Source organism: Pleurodeles waltl, chromosome 1_1 (genome assembly GCF_031143425.1).
Source record: "Pleurodeles waltl isolate 20211129_DDA chromosome 1_1, aPleWal1.hap1.20221129, whole genome shotgun sequence".
Taxonomy (NCBI): domain Eukaryota; kingdom Metazoa; phylum Chordata; class Amphibia; order Caudata; family Salamandridae; genus Pleurodeles; species Pleurodeles waltl.
In genome coordinates this window covers 1002783284-1002803763 of record NC_090436.1, presented here as the reverse complement: position 1 = coordinate 1002803763, position 20480 = coordinate 1002783284, and the positions used below count along the sequence as shown (strand labels likewise).

At 40.4% G+C, this 20480-nt stretch overlaps 1 protein-coding gene across 1 annotated transcript in view; it reads left to right on the top strand.

Moving 5' to 3' along the window:
• The window catches only part of LOC138291268 (serum albumin-like), a 62525-nt gene that overhangs the window by 25581 nt on the left and 16464 nt on the right, over positions 1–20480 (top strand). Inside the window, exons 7-11 of the mRNA XM_069230306.1 lie at positions 1234–1363; positions 5049–5263; positions 7854–7986; positions 11834–11931; positions 15328–15466. Of these exons, the coding sequence (XP_069086407.1) occupies positions 1234–1363; positions 5049–5263; positions 7854–7986; positions 11834–11931; positions 15328–15466 (715 nt within the window). The remainder of the gene's footprint in view (positions 1–1233; positions 1364–5048; positions 5264–7853; positions 7987–11833; positions 11932–15327; positions 15467–20480) is intronic.

Below are 20480 nucleotides of genomic sequence, written 5' to 3'. Positions count from 1 at the left end.
CAAATTAGGGTTGTCTTGTCTTACACTTAGCAGTTCTCCTTCTTCTAACACTAACTCCCCTGAAACCTTTGGGGATCTTTTAAAAACTGTGTCAGATGCAGAGATGAATTCACTGTAAATTCAGAAGAACCTTTGCAGTGTCATAACATGACACATCCTAGAACATTCCCACCACTCTACAGATCAAACCACATTAGACATTCAAAGAAATGACTATGGCACCAAAAGGAAACAAATTGAGTCAGTTTAATTTCCTCACCATTGTGTCTTGCTCTCCTCAATCCACAGCCATCATACGCTCAGACAGCTGCCTGATCTTCATCAAAACATAAAACTCACCCACCAAAAGCCATCTACTCACCTTTCAAGTGGTTCAGAACATCCTGAGAAGGCATGAAGCTCATAGGAATTCTCAATCACATTTAGAAGAAGTAATATTTGGATGGATGAAAATGGTTTGAATTTTTTTAAGGCAAAATCAATTAATCCAGGGATACCACTGGGTTGCCTAGTCCGGTGGCCTGGGCTGCTTCACTGAAAGTATGATATGGGTATCCAGCACAATTGGTGTGCAGTCACAGAACACTGCCTACAAAGTGGAGGAAGAGCTGAGGATGCTGCCAAATGATTGATTGAATGATTTTTTCCTTACTAACACGAACCAGGGATCTGTTGGTCCTCCGAGCAAGCAACTCAGTAGGGTGTCCAACAGGTAGCCCACTTTCCACAAAGCTTGATGCCTTTCCAATCCGTTTTAGCTGTAGCTCATGTTTTAGGCTATCATCAGTCTCCACACGATGGCCAGATGTAACAGCCTTTGGCAGGCTTGCAGTCGCCCGACTTATTTATACTAAAACCTTGCTAATACTATCAACACAAGAAAGCAGAGCCTGTGCGTGAAAGTGAGATTTGGTGAAAGGATGGATATAATCATCATCCTCCCCTTCTCCAATGAAGGTCTATCATCTTCATAATTTTTCATTTAGAAAGTGCTAATTGGTTCTTCTTCGGAATCCCAGATTCACACAGATATGATGCACACTCTTCTCATTTGTGTTTATTAATTAATCTGCAATTGTTTAATTTGTGGACCGGTCAATTTTTATTGGTCTTGGACCTTTATTCCCACTCCTCATTGTTGCCTGAATAATTTGTTTCTAACTGAAGAAGATTAAAAGAACTAAATTCCTTGAATATTAATGTAAAAAGCTGTTTTCTGATTCTGTTCTACAGGAAACTGATTCACACATGCCAAAAATATCCTGCAGCTTCATTTGCAAATGTACAGGAAATTGTGCAAAGTATTGCACATCTGCACAAAACCTGTTGTAGCGGAGACATGATGGGTTGCATGATTGAGAGAGTAAGTGTGACTGTTCAAGACTTCTAATGTATATATATATATGTTGATGCTAAAATGCATTTTATTTACATCCTTCCTACACCTATCTACATCTTCCAATTTGTCTCAAAGTAAAGCTGAAGAAGATTGTGATGTGGTCAGATCCTCGTTGAAGACAGAAGCAACCCATGGCTACTGACAGGGTTCAATGCTAGCAGCAGCCATTTTGAATAGTCATATTGAGAAGGGAATTAGTCTCCTATATACAAGCTCAGTAAATTGTGTCCATGCTGGACACTGTATATGATATATCACGATGCTTTGGCTCTGAAACTTGCATCACTACCATGTTTTTTGGGCGGAAACCTAGTCCCTCATTTATGGGGATTTGGAGTATGGTAGTGCAGAAAGTCACCTTGCTGTGCTGCCCTACATCGAAATGAAAGGGCAAGAAAGCACTGTATGTATTCAATACAGTGCATTCTTGTGTTTGCCCCTGCGCTGGCGCCATTTCAGGAGCCTATCTCCAATGCAGGTACCCTTGTACCATGGTGCAAGGGGGCCTGTGCTGTCGGCAGGTTTGTTTAAGTGCAGGAAGGGGCACCTTCCTACACAGAAACAATCCATAAGGCAGTTTTCCTCTTTCCATGTGTGCTGCAGAGTGCAGCACACATAGAAAGAGGTTCTGCAGCACACATAGGAAGAGGAAACAACTAGGAGAAGTGAAGCTATTTCTCCTTGTTATGCATGCCCTGGGGAGATGTAAGATTTTGATGCTTTCCCAGGTTTACAAGTCCCTTTAAATCTGGGAATTAATCAAAACCCATGGGAGTTGCTTGGGAACATCCACTGCAACACCCATGGAATGCCTTCCTTGCACAGAGTAAGGCAACACAGCAATTTGCGAGGCATTGCCTCACTCAAGATTTATGAGGTCACTCAAAGCCATGCAATGTTGCTTTGAGTGGCATCATCAATCTGACTCAGATCCTTGCATCATGCATGTACCAATCTGGGTGGTGCAAACGTGACACAAGGCTCTCATAAATATGCCCCTTAGTTTTGTTTTAGTGTCTGAAGCCCTATCCAGTGTTGGGTGCCTTTCTTATAATCCTTTCCGCATGTCTGTGTAATTTAGCATCTCAGAGGGACAAGCAAGAGTATAAACTAAGATATGTTCCCATACAGACCTCATTCACCAAATGTTTTGTGCTTATAGGCAGGGCTACTGGAAATATGCAATTTCACAGCTGCAGCTTTTGCCACATAGTTATAAATTTGTCAGACTTGTCACATAGTCCGTTATCTGCTGCATTATCTGCAGATTTTAATAAAACAAATTGTTTCTACCTCAAATAGATTTCGATTTAGAGTTACAAAAATGTGGCAACAAGTGCTTCCGAATAGTGAAAGGTCCTTTGGAAACATTGGTTGGTCACCTTTCAATTTCTTATTGCTGTATTTGGTTGTGAAATGGGTATAAGTTGAAATCTTTGCTCAAACTATGTTACCATGTGTAAAAATGGCAAAATTAATGAAGTTATTCTGTCATACAATGTGCTACATTACACACCATAATTTGTCTATGCTTTCCACATAATTTAGTCAATCCTGCTGCATACATTTGTCCTCCCTTGCCACATAATTCAAGTGACCCTGCTTATAGGTAAAATGGAAGGTCTCAAAAAGCTAGAGTTGGGATCTCAATTATGATTTGCAGATAAACATTCAAAGACCCTCATATACAAAGATTTCATGTAAGGAATCGCAAATTGCAAAACATAATCATTCATATTTTGTGATTCCTTAAATGGAATGTAAATAATGAATTTGTTAGAAGGTCTTTCAATATAATAGAATGATCCTATCTATGTATTAATAAGTTGGTTCTCAAAATATCAATTCATAGAGGGTTGCAATTCAACCTACCTTACTAAAATGCATGGGGTAGGCCATACATTGTGACTCACTACGAGTGGCTACATTCACAGACATTGTGGCCTGCTGGGCCAACCATACCATGTCTATGATTGTTTTTAAATAAGCAGTCTTCTTTTTAAATGCTGCCCGTTTCCCTTAAAGGAAGATGGGATGTGTCTAAAAAATAAAAATGACACAAACTTTTGTTATGAGCATGCAGTGGTCTAATGGATCTCTTCTGGCTCACAAAAATGTTTTTGGGAAGGAAGTGATAAGACGTGCAAATAGCTTACCACCTCCTTTGAGGAGATGGTAAAATACTAATGTTTTGTGACCGGTTTTCGACTGCAAAACATTATTACATCATTTAAAGATTTGGTATCTGGAAGGGACACCCTTAACAAGCCCCTTCTAAATACCGACTGTGCATTTATTCCCAAATCCAATTAGCACTTTGGTAGGATTTGGTAACATGTTACCGAGTCACTATTTGGGTTTGTTGAATTGAAAATATGCCATTTTGTGGTCAGAAAGGCTCTGATTTTTTAATTCAGAGCCTTACCGACTGTTAAATGGTTATGTTCATGAGGGCCAACGTGTTTTTACTGGTCTATTTACTGGTCTATTTGTAGTCTTTTGAAACGTTTTTCCCTCACAGAATGGAATAGCATTACCATATCTTTCCATACTGATTTAGTCTCCCCTGTTTCCCTCTCTTCGGCTCTCAAGTAAATGTCAGAAGTTAGGCTGTTAATGCTTACGGGTATGCTTTGATTGTTCCTGTCACCTGTTGCTGTTCTTGTGTACCATTTCTTGTTTGTCACTTTCCAACTTCTTAACAATCACTTTTATCGTGGGCTCCGCTCCATTATTTGCTACTTGAATAGCTCTTTCTGAAATTAATTCTCTTGGCCTCACTTCATGTTTTCATGGTCCCATTGTCACACTCAGAATCATACCCGGAAAACTTAACTTTTTCTTTCTCTTGAGATGTCTTTCCATTTTGCCGGTTCCTTGGTTTTCTTACACTTTTTCACTCCCCATAAACAAGGGAGACATTTTAAACCAATCCCCAGCTGAATCTTACAGCATCTCCTTTCCTGACATCCCTTTACTTTAATTGTATTTCTCGTTAAAAATGTTTGTCCTTTTTCCTTTCCATCTCTTGTACTACTTCTTCTAGAACAAAAGGCAGCCGCTTGGCTTCATCTCTTACTCTGCCATTTTGTTATACAATGGAACTCCTCACTCGGTGCTTAATATGTTAAAGACTGAATGTCTGTTCCCAAAGCTCTGTTCAGAAGTCAGCAGTTGTGGAATGAAAGGTCCGTGCACCCAATGCCAATGCTGTGTATTCTTTATTCCACCACCAGACACCGTTTGCCCCTTCATCTCGCTCTTGCAGGTTCCAGCTTTCTCTATTTGTGACTGTTTTTCTGCCTTCCTCCTCCTACTCCTTTCCTCTTTGTGTATTTTTCCTCTCTTGCTGTTTGTAAAAGCTTGATGAGGAGAAAAAAAGTTCCAGTCTCCAAAATTGAGTGCTGGTGGGTCCTACCTGCAATCTCCGCTCAAATTAAGCCCTGTCCCCGCTGATATCTCCCAAACCATTTTGTCTTGTAAGAGCACCACGCCTTTTGAGAGCATGATGTGAACATTGATATGTTTATTCTCATGTAAAGAATTTTTCTGTGCTCATTTGCGATAATTTCACGAAAAAGAAGAATGCGGGTTAGCCCTTCACTCTGATGGAGCTCATGATGATTTTTCTGCACTTCTCCTCTCACAGCTGCATCTCACTACCAGGACGTGTGAGAAGAAGGATCGGATCTCCAAGCATCTCAAAGACTGCTGTGACAAAGACGTCATAGAGCGTTCAGCCTGCATTGTGAAAATGGAGAACGATGAAAAGCCAGCTGACCTCTCACCGCAAGTCCGTGAATACCTTGAGGGTCCTGACGTGTGCAAGCACTACGCAGATGAGAAGGATCTTTATTTGGCAAAGTAATGCACCCATTTTCTAGTTTTTACTATTCTAATCCTGAAAGGGCATGTGAAGGACGGCGTACGTCCTTGTGAAGACACCAAAAAACTTTGAAATTGAAAGTTCAATTTTTTTAATGATCTTATAAACATAATTACAATGATTGATAAAGTTATTTGCAGAACAACTTTCAATTGAGATCCCCAAACAAATGCATTTGGGAGGTAAAAATCTAAATTCTGATTGAAATATTCTGGATTGGTGAAAGGTTACCTTCACAAATTGCAAATACAAATCCAGAAATGCAACTACTATGTTAGATGTTTTGTAAATTGAGAGTTAGTGGTGCATTTTTAAGGGCAAATGTAGAACTCCTACCAATGTGTATGTTTGTGGACATTCCCATACCCTTGCAGGTGTATTTCCACCCTGAAAACACTCACATGTTTGCTTCTGTCTAGAACAGGAGCAAGTGCATATCCACCCTGGAAGTTGGAATTGTACACCTCATATTTAAATGGGGTGCAGGAAGGGAGCCTTCTAAGTAGATAAACTTTCCCAGTCGAGAAACAAAAAAACTAAATCTAAAGGAGGTTCTTGATGATTACATTTCATATCTGTGAATTCCATAAAAATAAGAAATACATTCCAAATGTATAATAGGCTGAGAGAATATGTAATTTCCTGTATTTTGTGGAAATATAGTATACTATGTTGATTATGTCAATAACCTTGGGCCGTCAGTCACTCAGCGCATTCACTTCTGAAAAACAATTGCTTATTATCTCTTTGATTTGACCATTCTCATGATATGGGATATTTTAGAAAAGCAAACGTCGGGCTTCTAGATACATTTGGGAGCCAATCATGGGCAAGAAATACACGTCTTAGTTTTCTAAAGCCCCCATTCGCTATAGCAAACTGCAGGAACGGGCCTCTGCAGACAATGCACGACGTGGGTAGTGTGACTGAGCCACACTTTTTCTTGTTCAAGCAGCTCACACATTTGATTTGATTGCAAACATCCCTGGAATGGAAATAGTAAGGATGCAGTGCAATGGAGTAAAAACGTATGAAAGAAAAGTGGTTGTGAATGGAAGGTATTTCTTTCATTTTATTAATTTACGCCTCAAATTAGAAAATTCGAACTTTGAACTGATGTTGCATTTCTTATTTTATGGAAATCACAGAACCCCAAAGCCTCCTACGTGGAAAACTACAGCTTCCATTGTTCCTGAAGTGTGCATCTGTCATGCCTGACCCATGTATGTGGTCTGCAGAGCAGAAAATCCACGTGTGCAACTTTTATCCTTTTTTTCTACGAACGGGCCTTCATTAGGAGTGGGCTGCGAAATTCCAGCCTGTGTGGTAACTCCTGCTACCGCACATACCGGAATTCGGACTTTTGTGGTAACCACCACTCGTTTGCAATTTCCCCAGGTAAATTTGTGCAGGTCAAACATTCTAAAATTTACTGAGGAAAAATTGCCTGAAAATACGGTGTGGCAAGCACCAAAGTCCGCGTGTTATGCCCATTTTGCAGCTGTAAAATTAAAATCCCAGAGTATCAGATTTGAACAGATGTGATAATTAGAGAATCCGAGGATGGGGAGATCGTAATGTGGACCTTAGAATTCTTTTTTTCCATCCAAAGAAATCCATTGACGTATGCCCCATAAAATACGTCCTATAAGTAGCCTTATGTTTGGAAAAGTGGTGAGTGCAAGAGTAGAAACTGTAAACATTTGTGTATAACCACAGTCATGAATGTAAACATGTTCACCACACTTACAATTTTCCAATCTTCCTGTCTGTGGCCTCAGATGTGAAACTGTAGGAAAGTTAACCAATCATACGATTTCTTTCCGTGGTATTTGCCATCTGTGGCCAAAACGTTTTGCAGATCCCGATTCTCTGGGTCAGGGTTAGCAATTTCCAATCGCTGACGCCACTTTATACGTGTGGCTGAGGCAGGCAAACTGTGTTGTAGATTGGCTCTCATATAATTGTTGGAACTTTACCCATTATCTAGCTAGATGAATATTACGTTTTACTGCAAAATTAAAATAATAATAAGTTGCGTTTTCTCGTGGTCAGTATTGTTTCTGATGTAGAATTCTATTCCCGACATTAAGAAAGCCAAGTATTCAAATCATGAGCCATTCTTTCAACACACTGGTTTTAAATGAAACTCCAGTTTTCAGGCTTCGCTAATTGCCTAAGGAACCATAAAAGTCCATTTCAAATGGAAAATGCCATTCCTGAATGTATGGTAATATACATTTCTACTGTAATAATAATTGCATGCTATTAGTCTTACATCTTACTCTACCGTAATGCTGGGTCTGTTAGCCAACGGAATGATCCATTTCCAATCATTTATCATCATAATTTTCAGTGTAATAGAGTGTAAGATTACATTTCCCAATAAGGAATCTGTGAATCAAATCAGCAAAGGAGTCTCCACGGAATTTCCAGACGTGATCTGCACTGTTGCCCACTTCTTTGTGGATCCCACAGAAGGGCTCGCATGAGCGCCATAAATAAGGCAGGTTCGAAGCAGGGAGCAAAACATACTGAAGTGATTTCTCTTTCTTTTGCACTTTTCAGGTTCAGCTGTGACTATGCAAAGAGACACCCTGAATTCTCCCTACAGCTGCTTTTGAGAGTTAGCAAAGGTTACCAAGATCTCCTGACCAAATGCTGCGCAGAGGAGAACTCTCATGATTGCTTAATCAAAGGGGTGAGTTCTGCTGCTTTCTTTGTTTTCTGCAGAATAAAACATCCCATGTTGAAGAACCCTACACTGACTAGGTTGTGAGTGGTTGAATCGACTACCACTGAGAAACATTTGTGGATTCCCTTGATGTGTAAATATTGTTGCCTTTCCTGGCGCTTTGCTTCATTTATCACAACCCCCCGTATCCCTTGTCTCCCAGTCTGCTTGTTTACCTTTTGTATTTACACATGACCATATGTTGCAGTGAGTTTTAGGCTAAATCTTGTGGTGTAATCACCCACCCATCAAGAGTCATCTTTCAGAAAATGCTGCCTTCCTTCCATATATTTAACACTTTGCAAACTTTTGTTCCGTGCAATACATTTAATTGTCGTAAAATTGTGTATATTGGGTGATATATATTTTACTATTATTTTGGATGGCAGGCATGGAGACTGTTTTGATGAGAAAATGTCTTGTTCTAGGAGAATATGTCTCCCAGAAAGGCATTTTTGTACTCAGTCCAGTTGGCAAAAACCATGTTAAAATGTGCACAATACAAAGTGTTGAAAACTTTGCCCACTTCAGAGAATGTGGAATTCAGGATTAGGGCAAGATTACATTGGTGCAATCAAAGTTTTGCACAGGTTTATAAAAGGAACAATGAGGCACATTACGTCTGTAGAATATACCTTTAATAACACGAGTCTGCATTGCCTTGTCAATCCTCCCTTGCCCAAGATTCTTGATGATATTGATCACCAAGGGAAGGATTCAGATTTCGGCCACCATTGGTTGGTAGATCAACGACTGCAGATTTTAACGTGTGTTTTGATCCAATGACATTCAGAAGGGGGCTGTGCCTGAGCAATAGGACTCAATGGCTGTGTTGCCAGAAAGGTGTCATAGTGCCTCACAATCTATCACACAAGACTGGTAAGTCATGGTTTAGGAGCCAGTAAGAAGAGCAGAGATTGGAGCCTTTTTATATCTAACACACTTTTACTGTCTTGATAGTAGCGGATTTGCTCATATAATCAATAATTCAAGTTCATTGTCGCCATCAGCTAATTCTTAATTTGAAATCGTCCCCTGCACTGAAATGAACAGAAATAATCCCTAACCTGCACATATAAATCAAATATAAACAAAAACATTACATACAATTAGGAATGGAGAATGTAAAATGAAATAAAACAAGATGGCAGCAGAGTGTGGTACAACGGGGCAGCCATGTCTCAGATCACCTATAATGACATCACTTTCGTAGACTGGGAGTACTGTACCTTCTTATCGATTCTTTGCTTTTTAGTAAATTCATTCTGCGGTCTGGAGGCATCTCCTGAGACTATGGGGATGTCCGGAGGCTGAGGCATTTCCGAAAGTACACCGAGCCTCACTAATAATCAGCATAGATTATGGAAACTAGGTATTCTGTGCTCATGGCAGCTGATACCATGGGTATGGAAGGAGACCTTCCATGTTCCGAAATAGTCATGTTTTAATTCTTCTTAGATGGAAGATGCGGTCTGATTTACAAAGGCATGTGCATGTATAGGTTCTATTTACATGAAAAAATACCTTGTAAACAAGTGGAAATAATTTATAGAATGCAATGCGGCTCAAAGAGCTGTTTACTCATACCAAGATATTACCTCCCACTATTGTAAATCACACCAGTATCACACCGGTAAATTCTACACTGCAGTCATTGAGAAGGTGTTTGATGGTAGGGAGGAACCAAAAATTTGAGAACAACAATAACTGTTGAGTTTGTGAGTATTCACAAACATTTCTTTCCAACAAAGTCCTGCTCTGGAAATGGTTGGAGATTACGGACTATTTGTATCAGCCATTTATTTGGTTGTAAACACTCCAAATCGGGCCTTGATTTCCTAAGATTTTGAGTCATGGTTGAGTGACTTTTTTGATGCCACCCTGAAGCAAAATCTATTTGGTATTTAATAATCCACGCAAGTCCCAATTTGCATGGCTTTTTGAAAAATAAATAATGCTACAGTGTACATAGCATTGCCGTGATTACCTTCTGTCTGGTAGGCATTACAGGGGTAAAGCATGGTAGTTCATTTGCATACACTCATGTATTTTGACTGTATGAATGTTTTCAGACGAAATTCATTAGCAAAACAAAAAACAATTTACAAACTCTTGAGTTGGAGTTGGAGTTGTAGGACATTCGCAAAAGGGAAGAGACCTCCCTACTTGGAACCCATTACCATTTGTGAACGGCAAAAATAAGGGGCAGATTTAAGAGCCCCTTAAGCCATCTAACACATTAGCATAATTTGTTTTACACTAATGAGGCACTCAATGGGCAAAAACGCTGTGCCAGATTTACAAAGTGGCGCAGTGCATGCATTGCGCCACTTTGTAACCCTTTGCGCAACATCATGCACGTGCCATGCATAATGCATGCAAAGGGGGCGTTCTGCCGTTAGGAGGGCCAAAAAAATGGCACTAAGAGATTTCTTTGCATAATTTTTTCCGGCACTTTTAACGCCTGCTCAGAACAGGCATTAAAAGGAGGCACACCTTTATTCATAATGAGCCTCAATGGGCTTTGCAGGATTAGCGTAAACATTTTTTAAGCTAATGCTGCAAAGCTCAAACTAGCGTCTAAAATTTCGACGCTGGTACCCTAACTACTGCTGTGGTGTGCTGAATCTTAGATACGACGCACACATGGTGGCGTTAGTGGGACGCAAGAAAAGTGGTGCTGCACTGGGTGCAGAGCCACTTTTCTTAAATCTGGCTCTAAATGTTTTTAGAGAGTAGGCAATGATTCAGGGGACCATTGGCAACCCTCAAACACACCTTTAAAAAGTAGTGTTTTTTTAATGTTGTCTGTTTTCTTTCAAGGAAATTGGTTGCTATTAAAAATAATAGTCAAGTTTATTGAAAGGAAATCACTGACAGGCTAGTGTGCTGACCCAAGAAGGCCACCATCTCTGTGATAGATGTAATTTGTGATCTACCGCATTAATAATCATGGATTGGTATTTTATGAAATGATCCTTTAGTAACTATGTCAGTTTGAAAATGTTTTTACTGGTTGCAAAAATATTGGTCACAAATTACAACCAATTTTTTGTTGTGAAGAGTAGTTCATACATCTGGACCCTACTCCTGTAAAATATAGTAGTAAATCTCTTTCCACAGGGAAAACAAGAGAGGGCTACAATTAAACATGGTTAGAATGCAGAAAAAGGGTTTCTGAATTAAGAAAAAAGAAAATGCAACTGCACTAAGGCAATGTAATTTCACTATGCACACTATGTCCAAGAAGGCATGCAGAAAGCCCTTCACATCATTCTAATTCAGAATTAAAAAACATTTAATTGTGCATTATGATAATTGTGTTGAATTTCTGATTTTTGTGCACCAGTGCAACGGTGTAAACTTGCAGGAACAGATTTCTGAATATCATTCGGAATTAAGACCCGTGCATCAAAGCATTCCCTATGGTGCAACAGCGAGAGAACAGATGCTTGACATAGCCCATGAGGAGAAAGGCTTATATAGCACTCAGAGTCTTAAGTGCAGCTAGATTCACAAACGCATTTTAAGGGCTCTCCCCAAATTTAGCACCAAATCACTAGCAGACATAAATACATAAGGTAATGTTCCAACTTCATGATGCTACAGAAGCAAAAATAAATCTTATTACATTCCCAATTGATGAATTTTGGGAGGAAGAGAGGGCCTCTGAATAAGTCAGTAGGATGAAAAACTGTGCCCTTCGTACGGTACTTCTTAATTGAAACACCATCAACTCTTATTATGTAAACTCCTCATTCTTAAGCCAGCTAATCTTTGTCTATGTAACAACTGTCTTTTTCTTTGTTTTTAGGAAGAAGCACTGAAAAAGGAGATTGAGTCAAGTACAACATTACTCAAAACGACTTGTGCTGCTTTCGAGAAGCTGGGACCATATTCGTTTCAGAACGAGTGAGTTTATTGTCAGGCATGCAATAACTTTAAATGGTTTCACTGAAGTAATTCAAGTTCTATTATGAGGATGATACGAAGCGTATGCCACAGGGTATGTACATTATGGCCTATGGCTATTAACATCTGATGAGTGAAGTAATAGTGCTTGATATCCCCTTCCTCAAAGTTCTTGGTCATAGTATTATTTTTAAGTTACCAAAGTGACATGATCAATAAAAGTTTCCCTAAATTTGCATCTCTAGAAACTACTTTGCATGAGTTGTTACCCTCTACATCTAACACCTTGGGCCTTTTCACAGTATTTTAAAGCCTTTCATAAGCATGATCATGTACCACTAGGACATAAAATGGTGTCGACGTGGCACCCTATGTAAATGACAAATGTTTGCATTTCAACCAAGACATCCATCAACAGCCAGTGGTTATTAAGCCTAGTGATGGATTGTATTGGGTGCATGATCATATAATGCTATGCACCCGTCTGACAGACAATAGAAAGGAATCAAGTGCATTAGCAACGAATAGTATTGCATTCCACCAGTCAACCTCTGAATCCTCTAGCAAGCCAAGTGATGCCAAAGAAATTTAAGGAGTGGCATTCAGATAGTTGGTTGGCAAATACCTCTATATTAAGTCAGTCCCAAGAACACACTGCACCCTAAATGGAGACTAGACTGGTCATGAGCAAAAAAAATATTTTTTCTTAGCAAACCACGCTGGAGTTTGATCTGCATGATGAGCGGGGGGTGCAGTAGCTCATGCAGGTCACATCAAAGACTCAGGGCATGATTACGACTTTGAAGGACAGGATTACTCCGTCCCAAAAGTGACGGATATCCCATCTGCTGTTTTACAAGTTAAATAGAATATATTGGAACTTGTAAAATGGCGGGCGGGATATCTGACTTGACAAGTTATCCTTCAAGATATTAGTTAGGAGAACTGAACATGTTTTTTCAAAGCTTGTATATGCTAATCGGGCAAATTTCAGTAGGTCTGAGCTGGTAATTAGCATTTCTTATCGAGTTTCAATCTTTTCCACAGCCAGTCATAGAAATATGTTAGTTGCCTAGTTGGTCCTAGATGGTCATAAGGTCCTTTCTTAAATATGTTCTTTATAGGTTTTAGTATAGGAGCATCTTTAGGCAAATTATGTTGGCTAGTTAATATTTTGGATGTAAAACGATAAATTATTTCTCCTCTCTCAAGGAACAAGACAGAATATGTGCATTATTTTCTTTACATTTCACATTAGATATTGATTTTTTTACCCAATCAATTAATTAGCTTCCAGATATTATAAGTATAGAAGTGTTCAGCAATCACCTTAAACTCATAGGACCTGATTCACAAAGGTAAACTTACACATTGTGTAATTGTACGCTTTTTCAGTATTCACAAAACTACATTTTACTAGTAAGTTTATGAATGTAGATACTCCGCAGACGAGTCGGAGAACTCTGCACATAAAATGAAAGGGCAGTCCGATCTTTTCATGTGCAGAGTTCTCCGCCGCGGCGGTGGAGTCTCTGCACTCATAAATTTACTATTAAAATATACTGACAAAGCGTAGACCTACAAAAATGTATATTTTGTACCTTTGTGAATCAGACCCATATTGTTTCCAACAGTAATTTTACATTGACTCCAATATCTCTGTCCCTCAGATATTTACACATTTCAATATATTTGGCAAAGCCTCAGACAAGAGAAAGTGTAGTAGATTTAGGGGCATATTTATGCTTTTTGGTGCAAAACTGCACTAACGCAGTTTTGCACCAAAACGTTTTGCACCGACTTGCACCAGTCCTGAGCACCAGCCGGGCACCATAGTTATGGAGTGGTGCAAGCCGGTGCAAAGGGTAGGCTAGCGTAAAAAAAAAAAACATTAGCTGGGTGGGGGTGGCGGAATGGGAGAAGGGGGTTTTGCACCAGAAAATGATGTCAGGCAGGTTAGAGCAAAAAAATGACTCTAACCAGCCTAGCATCATTTTCTGATGCAAAACCATCCATACCACATGACCCCTGCCTTAGAAAAGACAGGAGTCATGCCCACCACCCCAATGGCCAGCACAGGGGACTAGTGTCCCCTGGGCATGGCCATTGCACCTAGTGCCATGTATGGGGGCCCATTTCAGAGCCTTCAATGGCAATTTAAAAAATAAAATACTTACCTGTACTTACCTATATTTACCTTGCATGGGGTCCCCCATCCTCCACTGTCCCTCTGATGTGGTTGGGGGTGTCCCTGGGGTCTGGGGAGGGCACCCATGAGCTTATTCCATGTTGTTCCACCATGGAAATAGGCCCATAGGTCCCCTAAAGCCTGCCTTGACCCAGGCGTTAAATAATGGTGCAAAGCAATCTTTGCACCATTATTTGACCCATGTTCCCCGCCGTGCGTGATTTTAGCATGGAGATAAATATGGCGCTAAGGCCATAGAGTAATTTTTTGCACGGTACCACCTACCATGCATCTCATTAATGCAAGGTAGGTTTCCACATCCAAAAAAATACTTTAACTCCATAAATTTGGTGCTAGACGGGCCTAGAACCAAAGTATAAATATGGACTTAGTTTTTACACTGAATTTGCATTAAAAAAATGACACAAATTCAGCGCATAACAAGTATAAATATGCCCCTTGGAGTCCTGACTTCAATTAAATCAAAATGCCTATGACTTACCTTTTGAGAGTTGCCTTTAGTAAAGAATGAAGAAGTGCTCAGTTGTAACATTAAAAGCTGCCTCTATTTCTTTCCAATGCTCATTGCTGGTTCCAATACTTAGAAGTGTTTTCCATTATTTGGACCCCTGCTTTTAACTGCAGCTGTCATTACCTCCCTTCCACTTACTCCTTCTGATTTCTGCCTCTGTTGCATACCCACAAACAGAGGTACAGAATGTGTGAGATCCTGTATGCATGACACTTTAGATTATTTGAAACATAAATATATATTCAAAATGGTCACCTGTCTCCAGCATTTAATTCTCCCAGTTTAGTAAAAATTGAGATGAGAGAAAGGGACAGGAGATAACGCTATCAAACGTTCTTTGTTCCATAGTAAACTAGAGTCTAGATTGGGGCCAACAGGTGGAATTGTATCAATGTCCCAATTGCATTACCCCCCTTTATCCATTTTCTGGCTAAAAGCCCTTAAAATGGGATGACTAAATATGTTAGGAATTATTGAGTACTCAGTCTCCAGAGAAACAGTAGGAGTCTAAGATATAAGAAACAACATTCACATTCTTATACTATGATGTATGATTTGGATAATCAAGGTTGGGGGATCTGTTCCTGCACGTTTCCCTGTGGGGTGTCTATGGGTCATACAAATTTCTTCATTTCAAAATCGAGCCCACCTCAAATATCTAAAATTGTGATTACAGGTTGCTGGTGAAATACACAAGAAACATTCCTCAGTTAACAGATGAGTCGCTCCTTCACATAACATCAGGGATGACACGCATAGGACAAAAGTGCTGTAAGATACCTGAAGAAAAACAGATGCCCTGTTCTGAAGGAAGCGTAAGTTGAAATATTAATGGAACCACTCTCATGTTTACCCAAACACTGTTGTTACTTTCGATCTATTAAAATGTCTCCTGTGGTGAGAAATACTAGGAGGATCTGAATGTGTATCTGTACCAAGGTAGTAGTACTGTATTGAAAAGGGTGCTGAATTTACCCCTAGTGGAATATATTTCTTAGTTTGCTCCTAGCTTATTGAATATTGCATTATTCCACAACATTTATCAAAATCTCAACAAGGAGACTCAGCAGTCACATGCCCTTGTCCTCTGCGCATCTTGGCTTCTCTGTGCCTGTTGTGACATCCCAGTATTACTGCACTGCTATATCTTTTTCGTGTCTAATGCTTTGAGGTGCTACTTTTAGTCTTTAAAGCACATTAAATTAATTCTAGACATATGTAGGGTGGAAATGACTTCATAAACATATTTTAAAATCCACACTTTGCAGATGTTTGTTTAGAAATTAAGTATATTTACAACTGTTTATGGCAATTGCAAAAATGACAACCTAGGCACCCAACTCAATTTGGAGATTTGTGTGCAGGCATCCAAGACTAAACTGGTGGATGTTTAGTGGTTCTTAAAAGCTGCAAATGCTTCACAACCTGGTTTTCTGTTTCCTCCACATAGAAAAGGTTTTACCTCTGGAGAAAACTCATCCTCTGCACCGTTTGTAAATATTAAAGTGTTTGGAGCTTTTTTGCACTTTATTTACACGCACAGCCTCAACAGCATTTTTTGGAGTAAATTCAAGTGTATAAATTGAAAATGTTGGCGAACACCCACAAAGTTACAGCTTTGAGAGTGCCTATTAAAATTTCGGTGGTTAACTCATTGTTCTTTTCTGGGAGCCTTGAGATTCCTGGCACTGAGTAACTGACCTCCTTGGCTATGTTCAACAGCCTAATCCATAGAAGTGAACAGGTTTCTCAAAGGGTTCCTTGACTCATATTCAGTCAACCAGTCAGTTCAAACTTTATTCGCTGCATTTCTGCAGCATAAAAGCAGGAAGATAAAGAGGACAAATAAACATAAGTAAAAAGCAGAAAAAAATCAACCAACATAGATACATAATAAAAACACACACGCTATAAAAATCTCAGAGAAGACCATAGAAGAGACGGCCATTGAACAATGCGTACTGTAAAAATAGGCAAAGAAGCAAGCTGATGTAAACACGTTTCAGTTATACAGACTCCTCATAGTTTTCAGTACATGCCAAATAAAATTTGCTACTAAATAACACACCAAGGGAGACTATAACTGCTGAAGAAATAGCAGCGCAGGTTTACACTGTTGAAATTAAAGTGCTTAAGAAGTGGGCACAAAACCTTTTTCCTAGGGGTGGTATAAAAAGAAACGAAAACATAATGTGCATGGTTGACTGGAAGGATCTACCATCAGAAAGGCAAGGGGCAAGCTCCGCAAAGGAATTACATATGGCTGGCTATCCCACCAATATTGGAATATAGTTAAAGTGCAATCTGGTGAGAACAAAGCGGTGCTGATGATTTTGAATGTCAGACAAGTACGTTTGGAACCCTGCCTGAGGGAATAGCTGCTTATACGTGCATACTGTTGTTGCATGACGATTAGCGGTTGTCATTTCCCCCCAACACTTCTCTTTCAACGTACGTTTAGAACAACTGCTGCACGTACTTGGGCGTGAAAACAACTCGGATAACCCAATCTCACCAAGAGTCACTTTAACGTATGCAAGCCAAGAAATCTTCAAAGCTCAGGGCAGGTTTAAGTAGTCATTAATAACCAAACAATTTAGTGGGGCACAATCCCTTGCCCAAAAGGCTCACCATACAGAAGCGGAGCTAATTTGGTTTTGTCCTCAATATAGGGACACCAAGCTCCTTGTGGCACAAAAATGTGGAACACCCATGCGGGACTGCTGACACCCTCCTCAGGAAGGTGTTTTCTACCCTCTGAACCCCACCAATGTCCACTATACCCCATATGTCTGCCCCGTATAGCAGTAAACAATGATTTGGATACATAAACAGTCAGGACCTCTTTCACTGGTTTTGTGCCTAGTGTTTTGCAAAAGCTCTGCAAGGTCTTTTCCATCAGCCCCACTCTATTTACCACCATAGGCTTCCATGAGAATTTACTATCAAAAAGAACTCCCAAGTAGGAGAAAGTCACTATTTCCTCATCTCTAACACTATTGATATGAAAGCGTGGGGTATTCTTAGGACGCTTCCCACACCTCATAATGAACATTTTATTAATGTTAACTTGGAGGTCGAGGTCCTTCATAAAGCTAATTTAGTCATCAATGAGGCCCTCTAAAGCTCACCTTGTCTTTGCGATTAAGACTGAGTCATCCGCATAGAGTAGGATCGGGACGGGATGGGTCCCCACATAGGGGGTATCTCTTGGCCGAAGCATAAGAGATGCCTCTATTTTGTTTGTATACAGGAGAAAAGAAAGGGGATGAGAATGCCGACTTGCCTCACGCCATGCTCAATATCAAATGTGTCCCTCCCATAGCGGACTGAAGCTTTCGCCTCCGAATAGAGTTGTCTAATAAGAGTGATGATATCTTCCCCTATACCCATCTTGGAGATGAGATCCCAAAACTTAAACTGAGTGACACAATCGAAAAAGCTGATAGGTCCAACGAAGTATCATGCTGAACAACAGTATATTTAGATATAACCAACCTCAGATTCAGGCACTGACCTATTGTGCCCATTCCCTTTTTAAACCCATATTGTATATCGACAAGGACATTATAAGTGTTTGCCCATTCTTCTAACCTTTGGAGCTGAATCTAAGAGAGATATGGGTCTATAGTTCTTTGGAAGGGTCCTATCTCCTTTTTATAGATGGGAACAATGACAGACTTTTTCCATGTGGAGGGTGGACCAACCTTTGCAATTGCATTAAAAACATTAGTTAATAGATGGGCCCACAATTTCTGACAGTCCAGGTATAGGTCCACAGGGACACCATCCAGACCTGGTGCCTTCCCTCTTACAGCACCCCCTAAGGGACATCTCCTCCAGTTCGAACACCAGAGGTGTAGATGCACCCAGATTGGACACCTTGCCCCCACTCTCTACTACCCTCTTCAAACATGAGTATCGGTTAGAAAAATGCTCAACCATTGCGTGCCCTGCATATGCACCTCAGTGGTGTAATCAGACTATTCTTTAAAATAGGAAGAATTCAACACCCTCTAGAATGCTGCACTGTCTTTGGTTTAGCTCGCCACCCTGAGATCTTACCAAGCCTTTTCCCTGATCTCTCTAACCCACTCTTCCCTCATCAACTGGTATTCAGCCCTAGCCTTCTTTATCAGATCTCTATCCCTCAGCTTGGCGCGGAAAGCAGTGTGAAGGTTAGAAAGGGCTTTACTGCATTCTGAGTTGAACCAACCCCCATGGTGCAGCTTCATTGGGTCTGATACTCTAGTGAGCGCTGTGCTGATTGTATCTGTGACGTCCCAAAAGCCTCCTTGATCTCACTTGGACCTCCTTCTGTATCTAGGCAAAGGAAAATAGCTTGTTGTTTATCCTGAAGTAGGGAGGGCATAAAGTTGACCTTATCCACTTAGACCATTTAATTGAAAATTCATTTTTCTTGCCCAAGATGAGAGAGTACCCTGTTCTACTCCGGGGCTTCTTCACGCCCAACCCCTTTAAGCTGCAGCACAGCAGGGCATGATCACTGAAACAAGTGAAATTGACCTGGAACGCCCCCAAAAGCACTTCTACCAGCTCTGAGCTAAGACTATACTCAATTGTGGAGGGGCGGTTCCTGCCTAGAAAAGTCGACGCCAGATTGCCCTTCTCCCTTTCTTCATTCAACATTTAGAAGTTATATTTTACAGCAACATGGTTGAGGGTATTGCCATACTCATGATGCCTAAAATGCACAAATAACTCTTCACTACTTTCTGTGAGGCCGCAGTTCAATTTAGAGAAAATTGGGCAGTGATGTGCATTAAAATCACCCACCCATAAAATGTCCACTGGATTCTGATGGGACCCCTTAAACAGGTCAATCACGGTCTCTGTAGCATCTATCACAAAAGGGGCAGACCCATCAAAGGCATCATTATAATAATAATAATTATTATTATAATTGATTAAAAGGAGATCCCAGTCTCGGTCTAAATCAAATAAAATGCACTGAAAAAAGGTGATGCGCTAAAGTGCATACTGACTCTCCCCATAAAGGAGTTTACAACAAACACAGCCAACCCCCCCCCCTTGGCCCTACCTCTTGGTCTGACGGGTGAGAAATATATCTGATACCCATCAATGCCACACGTGTCCATTACCCATGTCTTTTGGAGGCAAATAAATTGATAATTCACTTTTAGCTCTAACCACTCAGGGTCCTCCACCTTCTTACTTAACCATGCAATAGTCCGTGACAAAACCTTTACCGTCTCATATGGGGGGAGTTTGTTTGTTAGATGATCAAATTGGGGCTGACCCACGGTCATATGGAGGGGTTCACCTGGTTGTCTAAGAGCCAGTCAGTCACAACTCTCGAGCGACTCCAGTGGCTGTAACCGATTAATGAGGGGGAGCCCCAAAGTATGCTATAGTGTCCTTTTAAGTTGAACGTGTTATGGTTCTCAAGGCTCAACTCTCAAAAAGGGGAGGAAAAATGGGGAAGTTTATAAAAATAACCTAGAGGGAAAATGGTGATAGCTGATGGCCGGTGGAAAGAATTAAGTACCAAATGCAATAGCTTGGCCACCACCCCTGGGGATCTTAAATGTACCAATACGTAGTTCCCAGCAATAGGCTTAGGGGACATGCCCACCCAATCCATTCTTCTGGTCATTAAAATATGGGCTGTCACAACGTGATCCCAGCCAAAGGAGGCAGTTAGCCAGTGCGTACCTCTGGTAATCAGCTGCATGGTGGAGCCATGGAACATTAGCTAGAATAAGTACATAAGGCAAGAGGCCAGGGGAAGCTGAACCTTAAGTGATCATTACCCACCCTCAAAACTGTAGCAAATGTGGGACCCTT